The sequence below is a fragment of the Cyprinus carpio genome, chromosome B12, assembly GCF_018340385.1.
Source record: "Cyprinus carpio isolate SPL01 chromosome B12, ASM1834038v1, whole genome shotgun sequence".
Taxonomy (NCBI): Eukaryota; Metazoa; Chordata; class Actinopteri; order Cypriniformes; family Cyprinidae; genus Cyprinus; species Cyprinus carpio.
This window is the reverse complement of record NC_056608.1, coordinates 6,671,589-6,684,987: the sequence shown is the minus strand read 5'-3', so window position 1 is coordinate 6,684,987 and position 13,399 is coordinate 6,671,589. Positions and strand designations below refer to the sequence as shown.

At 34.7% G+C, this 13,399-nt stretch overlaps 2 protein-coding genes across 2 annotated transcripts; one reads left to right on the top strand and one right to left on the bottom strand.

The window, feature by feature from the left end:
* The first annotated feature begins 1,086 nt into the window (after positions 1 to 1,086).
* crym (crystallin, mu) lies at positions 1,087 to 4,488 on the top strand. Its single transcript, XM_042735102.1, is given in 9 exon segments — positions 1,087 to 1,332; positions 1,416 to 1,566; positions 2,522 to 2,584; positions 2,674 to 2,775; positions 2,862 to 2,944; positions 2,946 to 3,043; positions 3,324 to 3,445; positions 3,533 to 3,617; positions 3,965 to 4,488. Coding segments are annotated over 9 exon segments (936 nt in total). The 5' UTR covers positions 1,087 to 1,165; the 3' UTR covers positions 4,030 to 4,488.
* LOC109053980 (ras-related C3 botulinum toxin substrate 1-like) lies at positions 4,259 to 11,745 on the bottom strand. Its single transcript, XM_042735103.1, has 6 exons — positions 11,575 to 11,745; positions 10,876 to 10,947; positions 9,686 to 9,803; positions 9,076 to 9,138; positions 8,379 to 8,538; positions 4,259 to 5,646 (listed from the first exon to the last, which is right to left on the bottom strand). The coding sequence occupies exons 1-6, from the start codon at positions 11,607 to 11,609 to the stop codon at positions 5,516 to 5,518; spliced, it is 579 nt and encodes a 192-aa protein (XP_042591037.1). The 5' UTR covers positions 11,610 to 11,745; the 3' UTR covers positions 4,259 to 5,515.
* Positions 11,746 to 13,399: the final 1,654 nt, after the last annotated feature.

Genomic DNA, 13,399 nt, shown 5'->3' with positions numbered 1-13,399 from the left:
ATGATTTGTGTGGGTTCTTTGTGCTTGATAGATGTACGTACTGCATGCATGAAATTAATGCATTGCCACTTTTCTGTTGTTACCCAATGCAAAGTGAATATAAAACCTCAATAAATACTGTCAGATGTGAACAAATGAAAGCAGATCATGCATTTTAAGTGTTTAGTAAACCATGCAATTTGCTTTAGTGAAAGTATACTAAACAATTTTTTAGTGAAATTTAGAGATTTAATTAAGGTAAGCTTATTCATTTGGGGAAAAAGGGAGAAGGTTTGAAAGTATTGTGCATGAAAAATTGGGTACATAAATTTAAAACTGATATATGTAGTATTTATTTTTCCACGTTAACATCTGAAATGAAGTCAATAAACATGAGACATTTAATCTTACTGACAGTAAGATAATGAGTTCAACAGACATTTTGCAAATGCTTATAGCAGCATAAAAATATATATTCTACACTACATTTACATTGTTTATATATTTTGTTATATATCTTTTACGATAAATGGCAATTGCCAGCCTGTGAGCAACTAATCAAAAAATAAGAGATATAAATAAAAGGTGACGTCACATTTTCTGTTTATTTGTTAATATGTAGATTTGTGCGCCTTTAATAAGACGATGTGTAATCGTCATGCCTACACCATTTAAACCCACAATTCAAAAATATTTGGCTAAGACTTTAAATTTAGGTTAATTTTTTTTAATTAGTTTTGTTTTTTTGCTTTAGTTGAAATGAGATTGGGATGTGCTTTAATTGAATTTATTTTTCTTAGTTCATATTAATTCAAACATTTACTTATGCATTATTAAAATCAAAGGTGTGCTTGTTAACATTTGTTAATGCACTGTGAATTAACGAACTAACAGTGAACAACTGCATTTTCATTAACTAACATTAACAAAGATTAATAAATACTGTAATAAATGTATTGTTCATGTTAGTTAATACATTAACTAATATCAACTAATAGAACCTTATTGTAAAGTTTTACCAATATTTCTATTATTTGTAGTTTTGTATGAAGAGTTTTTATTTAGATACAAAGAGAAGGAAACTGCTCATTTGACTCCAGTGAACCACGTGACTGAGAAACTAAAGTCCACAACAAACAGAGAAGTCTTTGACAGCAAGACCGAGAGACAGACAGGTGTAAAAACTATGAGCGAGTCTCCCGTTTTATTAAACAAACATGAGGTCGAGCGCTTGCTCACTTATGATGATCTGATTCCCAGACTGGAGTCTGTCATGGGAAAGTTTTCAAAACGGGACAGTTCAGAAATAATCCAGCCTGTGAGATCCGTGGTCCCTATACAACAACACAGCGGGTATGAATAAATCCATATCTCGAAATATCTCGATCGCTTACTGACATAGACCTATAGGAATGAACACTTGCTGCATTTTTCAGGTTTTTGGGCGTTATGCCTGCATATTTGGCTGCTGAGGGTATCTTATGCACTAAGATGGTGACTTTCTACCAGCGTGCAGAGGGCTCCAGTTTACCATCAACTCAAGCAACTGTGTTACTCTTTCACCCCGAGCATGGAAATGTGACAGCGGTGAGCCACACAGTTTACCATCATCTCTGTCTGGGATTCACTAAACTGTTATCTGGGTCAATAACGTATAAGAGACTACAGGGAAAAACATCTCTGTGATGTCATTTCCTGTTTATTTTATATTTTTGTTTGGACCACATGACTTTGGTTTGCAAAAGTTTAAAATGTAATTTATTCCTGTGATATTTTAGCATCATCACTCCAATCACATGACCCTTCAGAAATCATTCTAATATTCTGATTTGCTGCTCAAACACATTTTTTATTATTATTATGTTGAAAACAGCTGTTTAATTTTTTTTTTTCAGGCTTCTTCGATGAATAGAAAGTTCAGAAGAACAGCATTTATCTGAAATAGAAATCTTAACATTCTAAATTTGGTTATTATCACTTTTGATCGATTTAAAGCATCCTTGCTAAATAATAATGACAGTGTATAATCTTACAAAAGCTTTTTATTTTAGATAAATGCTGATCTTTGGATCTTTTTTATTCATCAAAGAATCCTGGAAAAAAAGTACTCAGCTGTTTTAAATATTGATAATAATAATAACAATAATAATAAGTGTTTTTTTTAACAGCAAATCAGAATGATTTCTGAAGGATCATGTGATACTAAAAACGCAGTAATGGTGCTGAAAATTTAGCTTTGATCACAGGAATAAATTTCATTTCAATAAATTACAAATTACAATAAATTACACTGATATATAGTCAAATGGAAAGCTTATATTTGAAATAGTAAAATATTACTTCATTTGATTTATTTTGGATCAAATCAATGCAGGCTTGGTGAGCAGAAATGAATTCTTTAAAAAATAGTGTATGTACATATATATATATATATATATATATATATATATATATATATATATATATATATATATATATATATATATATATATATTATGTACATATATTTGATTTAGTTCATTAACTGTTTTTCTAATGTTAGATCATGGATGGGGAGGCCATCACAGCCAAACGAACTGCAGCAGTATCAGCCATATCAGCTAAAGTAGGTTCCTCTCAAACAGACCCCAAATTTGTAATGATGTAGGCTAATATATAAAATCACTTAATCTGAATATGTTTTTCTCTCTCCAGCTGTTCAAACCAGCTCTTTCAGAAGTGTTGTGCATCCTTGGTTCAGGGCAGCAGGCTAGAAGCCACTATGATGTCTTTACAAAGCTCTTCAAGTTCAAAGAGGTAACCAGTATGAAAACAGGAAATACGTCCAAGTCGTACAAAACGTGTTTTTGCATGTGTGTGATCCAATGTTGTATACACTTCAGGTCCGTGTGTGGAGCAGAAGGAAAGAAACGGCTCAACGGTTTGTTAATGATCTCCAAGATCCTGTAACAGTTTGTTCTTCAGTGGGAGGCCGTGATAGGAGCTGATGTAATAGTGACTGCCACAGGTGCAACTCAGCCGATACTCTTTGGCGAGTGGGTCAAACCTGGTGCACACATCGCAGGTCAGCTGGTCCACAGATTTACAAGATTTTGTGAATTATTTAACCAATAAGGTACAAGAGGCTGTGTTATACTTAGAATATAGTCATGACTAAAATATACTGTTCAGATGCAGATACATGAGCATCATTTCAGAGAAACGGCAAAGGCAAAAATAATCCATAATTAGTGATTAATGAAGCACACCTACAGTCCCTTTCAAACCAAGCTGTTTGCTGTTGAACAGCCTCAAGTTAACGTGATAGTTACTACATTGTGTATATATCTACTGTTTTGTGACAGCGGTTGGTGCTTGTCGGCCAGACTGGAGGGAACTGGATGATGTCTTGATGAGAGAGGCTGTGGTGTATGTGGACAGCAGAGAGGGGGCGACCGCAGAGTCAGGAGACATCATTCTGTCTGGAGTATGCATTACTTTCCATCAATACAATATAGCTGATTTCAGTCACCACAGACATACATATAGTACACCCAAATCATTATTTTCCCAGGCTGAAGTATTCGCAGAGCTCGGAGAAGTTCTAAATGGATCCTTTCCTGCTCGGCGTGAGAAGACTACGGTATTCAAGTCACTGGGTAACTTGTTTTTCCACAGCTGTGATCCAAAAATCAAGAACAAGATGTTCTGAAGATAGCATTCTTACCCCTGCTAGAAAATCATAGTAGAGGACTGGGCCTGAAAAAGCTTGATGTTTGCATTTCAGTCCTCTCGGGATATAAAGGAAATATCTATTTATAACTTTTATTATGCAAGCTTCAAAAACCCCTGCTGATCTTCAGCCAGTCATGTGCAAATTGTTCATTATTGGTATCTCCTGATGTTTCTTAGAAAGCACTAATTAGTCCTGGAATGATACATTTGACACTCTCAGTGGAAGCAAAGCTGTTATGACTAGCTGGATATTTTGAATTTTTAAATGCAGGAATGGGGATACAAGATGCTGTCTCAGCCAAACTTGTGCTGGAGAAGTGGAACAGTGAACACTGAAGATCCGAGCAGCACAGCTCCCTCTGCTGATTTCACAAATGTCTTGTCTGCCATGGTAGTGGCGTCTTTACCCTGACTGAATCAATCATTTCTTTTTGAACCTTGCCTTATACACCGAGGCACTGTCATGTTAGAATAAAAAAAGGTTCCTGTCCAAACTTTTGCTATAAAATTGGAAGCAAACAATTCCCTAGAATATCATTATATGCTTAAACATTATGGAAATTACTCGTGGTCAAACCTGTTTATTAAAAGGGGGTGTCCCAATACTTCTGTCCGTAAAGTGCACATGGAAAACGAAGAACAAAGACACGTTTTTATATTTGGTTTCTATTTTCAGATATAAAGGTTAATGCATTGTAGTTTTTGTGGAGGCAATAAAAGCATGAATAAAGCATTTTAAATGTTTTTAAAAAAAGTTACAGATCTGTCAAAATTAAAAATTCCATGTGGCAAATTCCAACCATTTCGTCTTGAACCATGTCTGAAATCCAATTAGAAGTTTAATACTTAATGTCTGTACCTTTACAACAAACCGTTTATACACATATAGCACAGTCTTCAAGGGGATCTTTCAAGAATATGAACCCCGTGCCATAGTGTTGAGGAGTCTACAGTACAGAAACTTCTGACATGCTCAGCTTTGCAATGAAACCCTGGTCTGATACTAGGCACTGGTAGATCTGTAGTCTCAATACAATACTGGGACTGTAAAATGGTTAAAACACTGTCTGACTCCTCCAAAAGCCTGACTAAAATACAGCGAGAGATTAAACAAGAGATCTGCCCTTCTGAATATTCAGATACAGTAGTGAAAATATGCTATATGCTGACAAAACAAAGCTGTTATATGCATTTTAACTAGGTTTGTTTCTTTAAACAGTTACAGTTAAACAAAATAAACTCTCTAGCATGAAAACCGTAAGACAGGAACCAAAAAAAATAGTGTTTACTTAAGCTGTCCTCTTGTAAAATAGTTCCTTCAACATTACTGCAATCTCGGTCTCTTACAAGTATGCATGATTAACACCCGCCACCCTTTAAGAAAAATTAGACCGTTAGTTTGAGCAAATTGAAATCCACCTGGGTTTAACGTTTGGCAATAATTCGTTTTCTACAAAAATGCAGATTGTAAACAAAACATATGGGCTCACAAAGATGGAGAAATACACTGAAAGGAGTATTTAGTTCATCAAGATGAGGGGAGAATAAAGGAGATGATTAGAAGGCAGCAGGAATGTCTTACTGTACGGGAAGGAAAACAACTATGGATGCCACTCCTCATCACTCGGAAGCAAATAATCTGGCATCTTAATGCTAGTTAGTGGCGCAATTCTAAATGCAATGCAAGAGGGAGAAATATCTGTACGGATACACTGTGCAGACTCTTTCTTCTTCCCCCACACACATTTCCCATCATCCCCGCCTCCACTGTTCTCCTCTCAGGTGAGCTCAGATTGTAGCTGGTGCTGTGAGTACAGTCAGTTCAGAGGATTAAACACCTCCTCTTTCCTTTCTTGACTGGGGGCGGACACAGGACCGCACGGATGGCTTCATCGAACACCGTCTTAAGGCCGCGTTGCGTTAAGGCTGAGCATTCCAGGTACTTCACAGCTCCTGTAGTGAATACAAGAGTACTTAAAGTGCATCCACACTTTAAAAAGGCTGGTACACTTACATTGCGTTTCTTGCACTAAACATTCCTTAGTTACAATAGACTTTTGGATGAATTGATGGATGGATGTTTAAACTGATGCATGGAAATAAGTTTGCATTTGGCTGAAAACCAACTGTTCAGCTTCCCATTAAATGTGAATAAGAAATAAAGTTCATTTAAAAATCAATTAAATGTATTTAATAAATCAACACTCACATAAATTAATAACTTTTTAAGGATGTTTTTACTCCAATTCATCGCTGAAATTAAGATGAAATATGAATCTTTAAATGATGGCTATAATTGTTTCCACGACTTTTTAATGCAAAGAGACATTAAAAGGGTAAAAATATACGGTAGAAAATGATGAATATGTAGTATAAGCCATATATTTAACAAAATGCTTCTCTCTAGAGTTGATTTTCTAGCAAACTATCATTAAATGGCTTTGCTGAGGTATTTTTTTTTTTATCCATTATGAGGTCTTTCCACAGTTAAAAGATTGAGTGAGTACTTGGGACATGCAACATTTCAGTAAGTGTTTATGTTGTGCTATAACTAGTAGTAAATAGGCTTAAACTGAACAGCTACCACAATCTGCCACGTCACATTAAAGAGCACCAAAGCTGTTTTTATTGTTTAAATTTCATACTAAAAGAAGAGAATTTTAAAGCTGAGACTTAATATCAAAAGTAAAACAAAGCTTTTTATGATTATTGAATGGCAGTCACTCTACAAATCATGTGTAGTGATGTTTTAGTCACGTTTCAACAGAAAACAGCAAAGACTAAAAGATCATTTTTGGAATTTAAAGCTGCAGTCCCTAAGTTTTGCCTCTTTACTTTTCCTTTGTGCATCGTCACGGCTCCTCAGCGCGGATGAATCTAATGTTTTGATGATTGTCAGTTACCGCACTGGTGTGGATACTATATTTTGGAATCACATTTTCTAGCCTACGTCTTGGAAGAATGAACCAAATAAGAATTTTCACCGAATATTGTAATCTGAACAAGTAACAAGTCTGCCACGTTTGTTCTGACCAACTGAGGAAAAAAGCATTACAATTAATCATGCTACCAATAGTGATTAAATCTAACGATCGGTTAGCTCATATATCAAACTACGGCTGCTTGATTATGGCAAAAATCATAATCATGATCATTTAACACGATTATGAGTGGGCCATATGGCCAAAACTTTATACAAGTGATTTATTTAAAGACTGAACTATATTAAATATATTTTTTCTGTAAATAAGGTTAATATGAGAAATTTCACAATTCTCAATACCACAGCAGAGTATTAGGGTAACTGATATTAGTAACAAACAAAAAAGTCCTCAAAATTATTGAAAACAATTAAACTGTCGGTCATAAAGCAAAGGACAAATGCAATAGAATAATAATATAGAAAAGAGAAAAAAACTGTGCTTTAAGGTTTTTTTAATGTTCATTTATTACATTACCGATGAAGGTTTATGTGAATAATCACTAAGCGCCACATTTTTACATTTTTGTGTGTATTTGACCGTTCAGGCACGCAGCTTGTCCTAAAGATGACTTTACACGTCCGTATTGTGTTCTGTCTCTGAGCGCAGGCACAGAAATCCTCCTGAGGAAGCGCATGTTCTCTTTAGCGCTTTTAAAAACATGAATAAATCTAATGCACATCCCATCTTGCAAAAGTCACGTAACATGATTTTACTGATTTGCATGTGAAATTGGCTTTTATGGAGGAACAAAAGCGCACCACTGGAAAGAGGGCAGAATGGGGCGCAAAAAATTATTTTCTCTCGATTACTGTATTTTCATAATCAGAGGCCAAAATCTAAATTGTTTTAAGATTAATTGCACAGCCCTACATCAAACCATCCAAATTATTATTATTGTTATACTTTGTTCTCAAATTGTTAATGTTAACAACATCAGCACTGCGTGACTACGTATATGTAGTGTGTATTAATGTGTAGATTCAATTTTTGTACAATCTAATCTCTGATTGTCATACCCTTCAAATTTCATATAAAGAAATACTTTTAACCCAAAAAGCTGATTATTCTTCCTTAGAACTGGTTCTCTTTAAAATACAGAATTGTGTAATCCCACATAGGCTATCTAATCAGACGCATTTAAACCTGAAATAGAATTTAATTTCAGCCATTTACATGTGTTTCATAAACGCATAATCCTTTCTAGATTACAATCCGCCATCAAAATGATAAAATTAATTATACCAGCTGCTGTTAGAAAAGGCTATAAACGATCCGCCACCTGCAGCATCCTCACGTGTGATATAGCCTATACCAGTCGGGACAACTTCTTTATGTTTAGAGACGTGACGTAATGATGCGGCGGCATGCTCGAAATTCCCGCGAAAACCTACCAATACCACTCAAATTAGAAAACATTATTATAAGTTTACTGTTATGAATCAGGCTTAGGTAAGGAGATAGTTTTGAGCACTGGCTGGTTATGTACTTGCTCCAAAATTGATTTTGGATAATTTTTAGCCAAAAGAAAGTTACGGAATGCAGCTTTAAGAAACCATTTTGATCATTAATCATTATTTCGTTCATAAAAACGAAGGTAGATTAAAATTGATACCGTCAGCCCATCCTTAGCATACACACACCTGTGTTAAGGGAATAATAAAATGCATTTAAATGCCAGTGTATTAATACTGAAGTGCTGACCTATTTCTTTGGCCATAGCGAGACCTTGAGGGTAGGTGATGGGTGTGAGTTTCTTCTCTTTCAGCTTTTCTATAGTGTCCTTGTCATCTCTCAGATCAAGCTTAGTCCCAACCAGAATTATAGGAGTGTTTGGACAATGATGTCTGACCTCTGGATACCACTGTTAAAAGAAATCAAAACAGACATGTTGAGCTTCATTCTATGCATAGAGAAAACTGGCACACTGTGCACAGTATACATGGGCTACTCTGTACTCGAATACTAATAGCATGTTACTGTGCCATTTCCCAAGCTAACCTATGTTTTACCTGTAGAAAAACACCACAACCTCCTGCACCCAGCAGTGACTAATAGCAAACGCTACTTAATCTTTTGAAATAGACATCACTGGACATTTTGCAGACACAGAAGATTAAAAAGACCTTGCGTCTGTTTTATCACAGCTACATCAACATGCTATTTTAAGGCTTTGAAACCACATTTGCTCAATCAGTCAAGCCAGACAGACTAGCGAAACAGTCACAGTTTTCATTAACTGTGATCATTTCGGAAGTCGCCTACATTGACTTGTTTGTTTATAATGCCATTGATTCGCAATGCCATTCCAGCTTCTGTGGCTATTTTCATGGTGAGAAATATTTATGACAAATATAACGTACATTGACTTAAACCACTAAATACCTGAGTGCTTGCTTACCTTCGCACGGACGTTCTCAAATGAGGCTGGACTCACAAGAGAGAAACAAATCAAGAACACGTCCTATAAGAAACGAGAAAAATAAATAAATAAAATCAGACAAAATCCTCATTTCATGCTTTATTCTTTCAGAACTATTTTGTTATCTGCAAAGCACAGCATTGACTAGGCTGTTGCATTAATGAACTCTAAATTGACTCCACTTGTTTCCCAAGTGAAACAGAGCAACAAAAACACAGTGAGGTTTGTGCCTGAACGACATCGGCAAACAATTGAGCCATTCACTCTCACAGCCTTTGCAAGAGAGACGATGACAACACAGAGCTGCCATTAATGCTCTGAGCAACATATAAGAAATCACTTTAGCCTACCAGGAATCAGCACATGGGCTATTTTTAATCCTTTTACTGTGTTAAGGCGTAGTGCTTATTCCGTTTCCAGAACATAAGTCATCAAACTAGTTTCGAGATCCTTCCTGGTCTCATGACTCATCAAGGCGAAGAGTCAAAACTCCCTCAAATATTATCCAAATGGCACTGAAACTCGAATACATATGTAATTATATAGAAATTACTATGCATCTGTTTTAGCCCTATTATTATGATTGTACCGTCTGAGGGTAGGAGAGCGGTCGAAGCCTGTCGTAATCCTCCTGCCCTGCTGTATCCCACAGTCCCAGGTTCACCGGCTTTCCATCGACCATCACATTAGCAGAATAATTATCAAATCTAAATGAAAGAGAGTATACAGTTCAGAGATAAGATGTGACAAATTAAAATGAACGTGAAATGCAACTTGCTATCTATTGTACTTGCAATATCAGACAGATTCATAAGTTATGCAATGGGACAAATTCGTTTTAGCCGTTGGAAGTGACTACCAGAATGGAGTCAGATAGATGAAAGGAAGGGGTTTAAAAGAAAGAGGGACACATGAAACAAGTGAAAAAAATAGTTGTTTTAGAGGTGAAGCTATTTATTATATTCTGATTAAAGATTTTACTTGGAATAACATGCACAGATGAAACTGGCACAACAAGACCAGGAATGCCGGTTTTTAAAGTAAATGTTGTCAGTTTTGATGTTGACTTTAAAGGGCCAGTTCACAAAAAAAAAAAACTTGTTCCAAACCGGTATGACTTTTTTCCTTCTGCAAATTTTTTTTAATATTTTAACTGCTTCTGTTAATATAATGAAAGTCATGGGGTCCAAAACAACAAAGTTGTTTATAATGTTTAATTAAATAATTAGGAATAATTATTATATAATAGCTAATTGCCACTGTTTCCATTTCTGATTACAATAATGATACAGCAGCTTTGAGTATCTGTGGATACCGATGCCGATCCGATACCAGTAGTTTTTATTTTGATCCGTTTATAATCTCATTAACTTGGCAACTACAAACTGCTTAAATATCATTAATACTTAGTTAAAATATTTTATGTTTGTGTATATACCTGTTTTATACAGTCTATGGTATATACCCATGCATTCAGTTTTAAAGCCTAATACAAATACGTGCAGCTGTCTTGTGTCATTAATGTTGATAAAACTAAATGGAGAGAAAAATCACACTGCCGTTGACTGAAAAACGTAAGTATCTTTACAAAAATTAAAAACACACACAGTGAAGACTATGCAGTGTTTTAATGGCCATTCAGACAAATGACCGTTTAATGCAATACTGTGTTTTAAACTGAGCAAACTGATAAGTCCATAAGCTTGTTCTAGTATGAATATTCGCAATAGTAAATTGTACGCCCTTTGGCTGAACTGGGTTAGAGTAAGGTCTGCTTACACAGTGGGGATGTATTCCCCGGGAAAAGCATTGGTGGTGTAGCTGATCAGAAGGCATGTTTTTCCCACAGCCCTGAAAAAATAACACATCAAATCATTCATATAATACATCCAGTGACACAACTGACCATGTCTTATATAACACACTTGCTTTTCCAACAAAACAGTGATACGTTTCAGTCACAGAAAAGAAGCAGGGCATATACTTGTCTTAAACAAACATAACATTGTATAATCATCATAACAGCCGGTGTTACTCATCTGAATTATAAAAGTGGGTTTGGCTGACTTCTCCATTAATCGCTGCAACACTCCCCATACATTTAGACTGCATTTGTATGACGTAACATGTAAAAGAAACTCAGTGAAGGGTTCGTTTACACGGAAACCACAGAAAAAGGCACTTTTCGGTTTCAGTAACGTCATACAAATATATGGAGATTTAAAGTCTAAAGTAATTAATAAGCTATTTTCGCTGCTGCAAAATGACTAAAGTAGAAAACGCAGATTTAACGAGTGATATGTGTGAAATAAGCACTTTTAAAACATCTGTGAGCTACATATACCGCATAAAAGTTTCTAAAATAAAGGCTCACGAGTTATTTGAACTCAAAACACCACAGAACAAGCTAAGAAAGGGTTGAGACGTGTAAAACCTTATTCCAAAACAGTTACACTGCTGAATAGAGGGTGAACTCACCCGTCCCCGACGACCACACACTTTATGGCCTGCATCTGTGTCCACTTAGCGCGCTATCCCGTTAGCTTTCTGTGAATGAGTCGATGAAAGCTGCTCTGACCGAGATATCCCGTCCTCAGAATTCAGCACGGACACAAGAAGAGCGGAGTCGATAGAAGTTGAAAGGAAGACCGAGATATCCCGTCCTCAGAATTCAGCACTAAACCATTATAATTATAAAAAGTAGAAAAAATGTTTTAAATGAAGTATTTTTAAGATTTAGATTTTTTTTATTGAGCATTCAGAGAATTATATATATATATATATATATATATATATATATATATATATTTAGTCAGAAGAAAACTATGTTTAAAAAATAGAACAGTTTATTGAGCATTCAGAGAATTTTTTTTATTTTTTATTTTTTTGATATGTGGATAAGATTTGAATATGTCTAATTTTATTCAGAGGCATGAACTGAACAACAAATAGGCAATTTGGTGTAGCCTGGCTGTTGTTATTTATTTATGGCAAAAACTAAAATTAAATTCTGAGCTTGTAATGCTAATCAATGAGATCTTTACAACAGTATAGCAGAATACTTACATAAAATGCATATAAATTAGGGCTGTCATCATTACTGCATTACTGTGTGCGAATAAATCAAAATACTTAATGCACTGTAATAATTTAAGGCAAATAATAACACCCCTATTGATTATTCTTTATTTACACATATGCTATTAATTTTTTTTCTTTTTTTTTTTCCAGAATGTTCCGTTATATATATTTTACCATTATATGTACCATTATATATATTTTATTTGTGTGATCAAAATGTTTGCTTTGTAATTCTTGGATGTTGATAGGGATATGTATACAGGAGGGCATTTTTTTTACTTTTTTAAAATGTGCAATGCTGTGGGCCTGCTGTGCTTTTTAGATACATATTTTTCAAAGTGCATATTTTAATACATATATTTATGTGCATATATCAGGGTTTCTGCAGGATTTTTAAGCTCAAATTTAAGACCTTTTTAAGACCTGCACAAATAAAATTAATACCATATGAGTGGGGTAGGGAAATGTCTATAGTACCATATTAAACTGTAAAATCATTGTAAAAAGCATAATTTACAGTTCAGATACAAGTTTTCACAAAAACAAAAAGCTTTATAAAATGATAAACTGTAAAAATAAACTTCACATTTCAGCCTTTAAACCATTTTTAAGTTTAAACAATTATTATCAATAAATTATTATATCAGTTAAATAACAAATTTGGGTGTGTGCGATATTGACAAAAAAAATGATATCTCGATAATTTTCTTGGATTTTATAAATAACGATAATTAGACAATATTTTGCTATAGAGTGTGTTATTGTGCTGATATCTTTTCTCTAATTGTACAGCTGAATCCTGAACTTTTTGATAATCTTCATACTCTGTGTGGTCAGTTCACAGCAGTGATAGAAATTAATCATTTCCAACAAGTTTAATGGCCATTTTTACCTTTAAGCCATTTTTTTCTAAAAGTGTGCACCATCTTTTGAGTCAAATTCTTGCATTTGGGCTGTTACCAAGCAAATTAAATCAGTATCAACAAAATGTATCTTTCCAGTGCAGAGGAAACACAGAAGCAGCATTTAGATGCATTTACACACTGTTTAATGCAGCTCTGAGGGACATTAAATACTTTAACCTGCAGTTACAAATGCATAAATAATGTTTTGATATTTTAAACACAAAACATTGAAAACTGAAGTTTAAAATTGTTTAAAAAATGAAAAGGTACCTTAAATGTGAAAATAAAACTGCCAGTATGTGTCAGCAAGTCACTGT

What these genes read in the sequence shown, in the direction of transcription:
- LOC109053980 (XM_042735103.1), bottom strand. Translation starts at nt 11,609, where the DNA reads ATGCAGGCCATAAAGTGTGTGGTCGTCGGGGACGG. An exon ending in CGCTCTCCTACCCTCAGACG is followed by an intron (nt 9,139 to 9,685) that starts GTACAATCATAA and finishes CGTTTCTTATAG; the next exon opens with GACGTGTTCTTGATTTGTTT. An exon ending in CGCTATGGCCAAAGAAATAG is followed by an intron (nt 5,647 to 8,378) that starts GTCAGCACTTCA and finishes TATTCACTACAG; the next exon opens with GAGCTGTGAAGTACCTGGAA.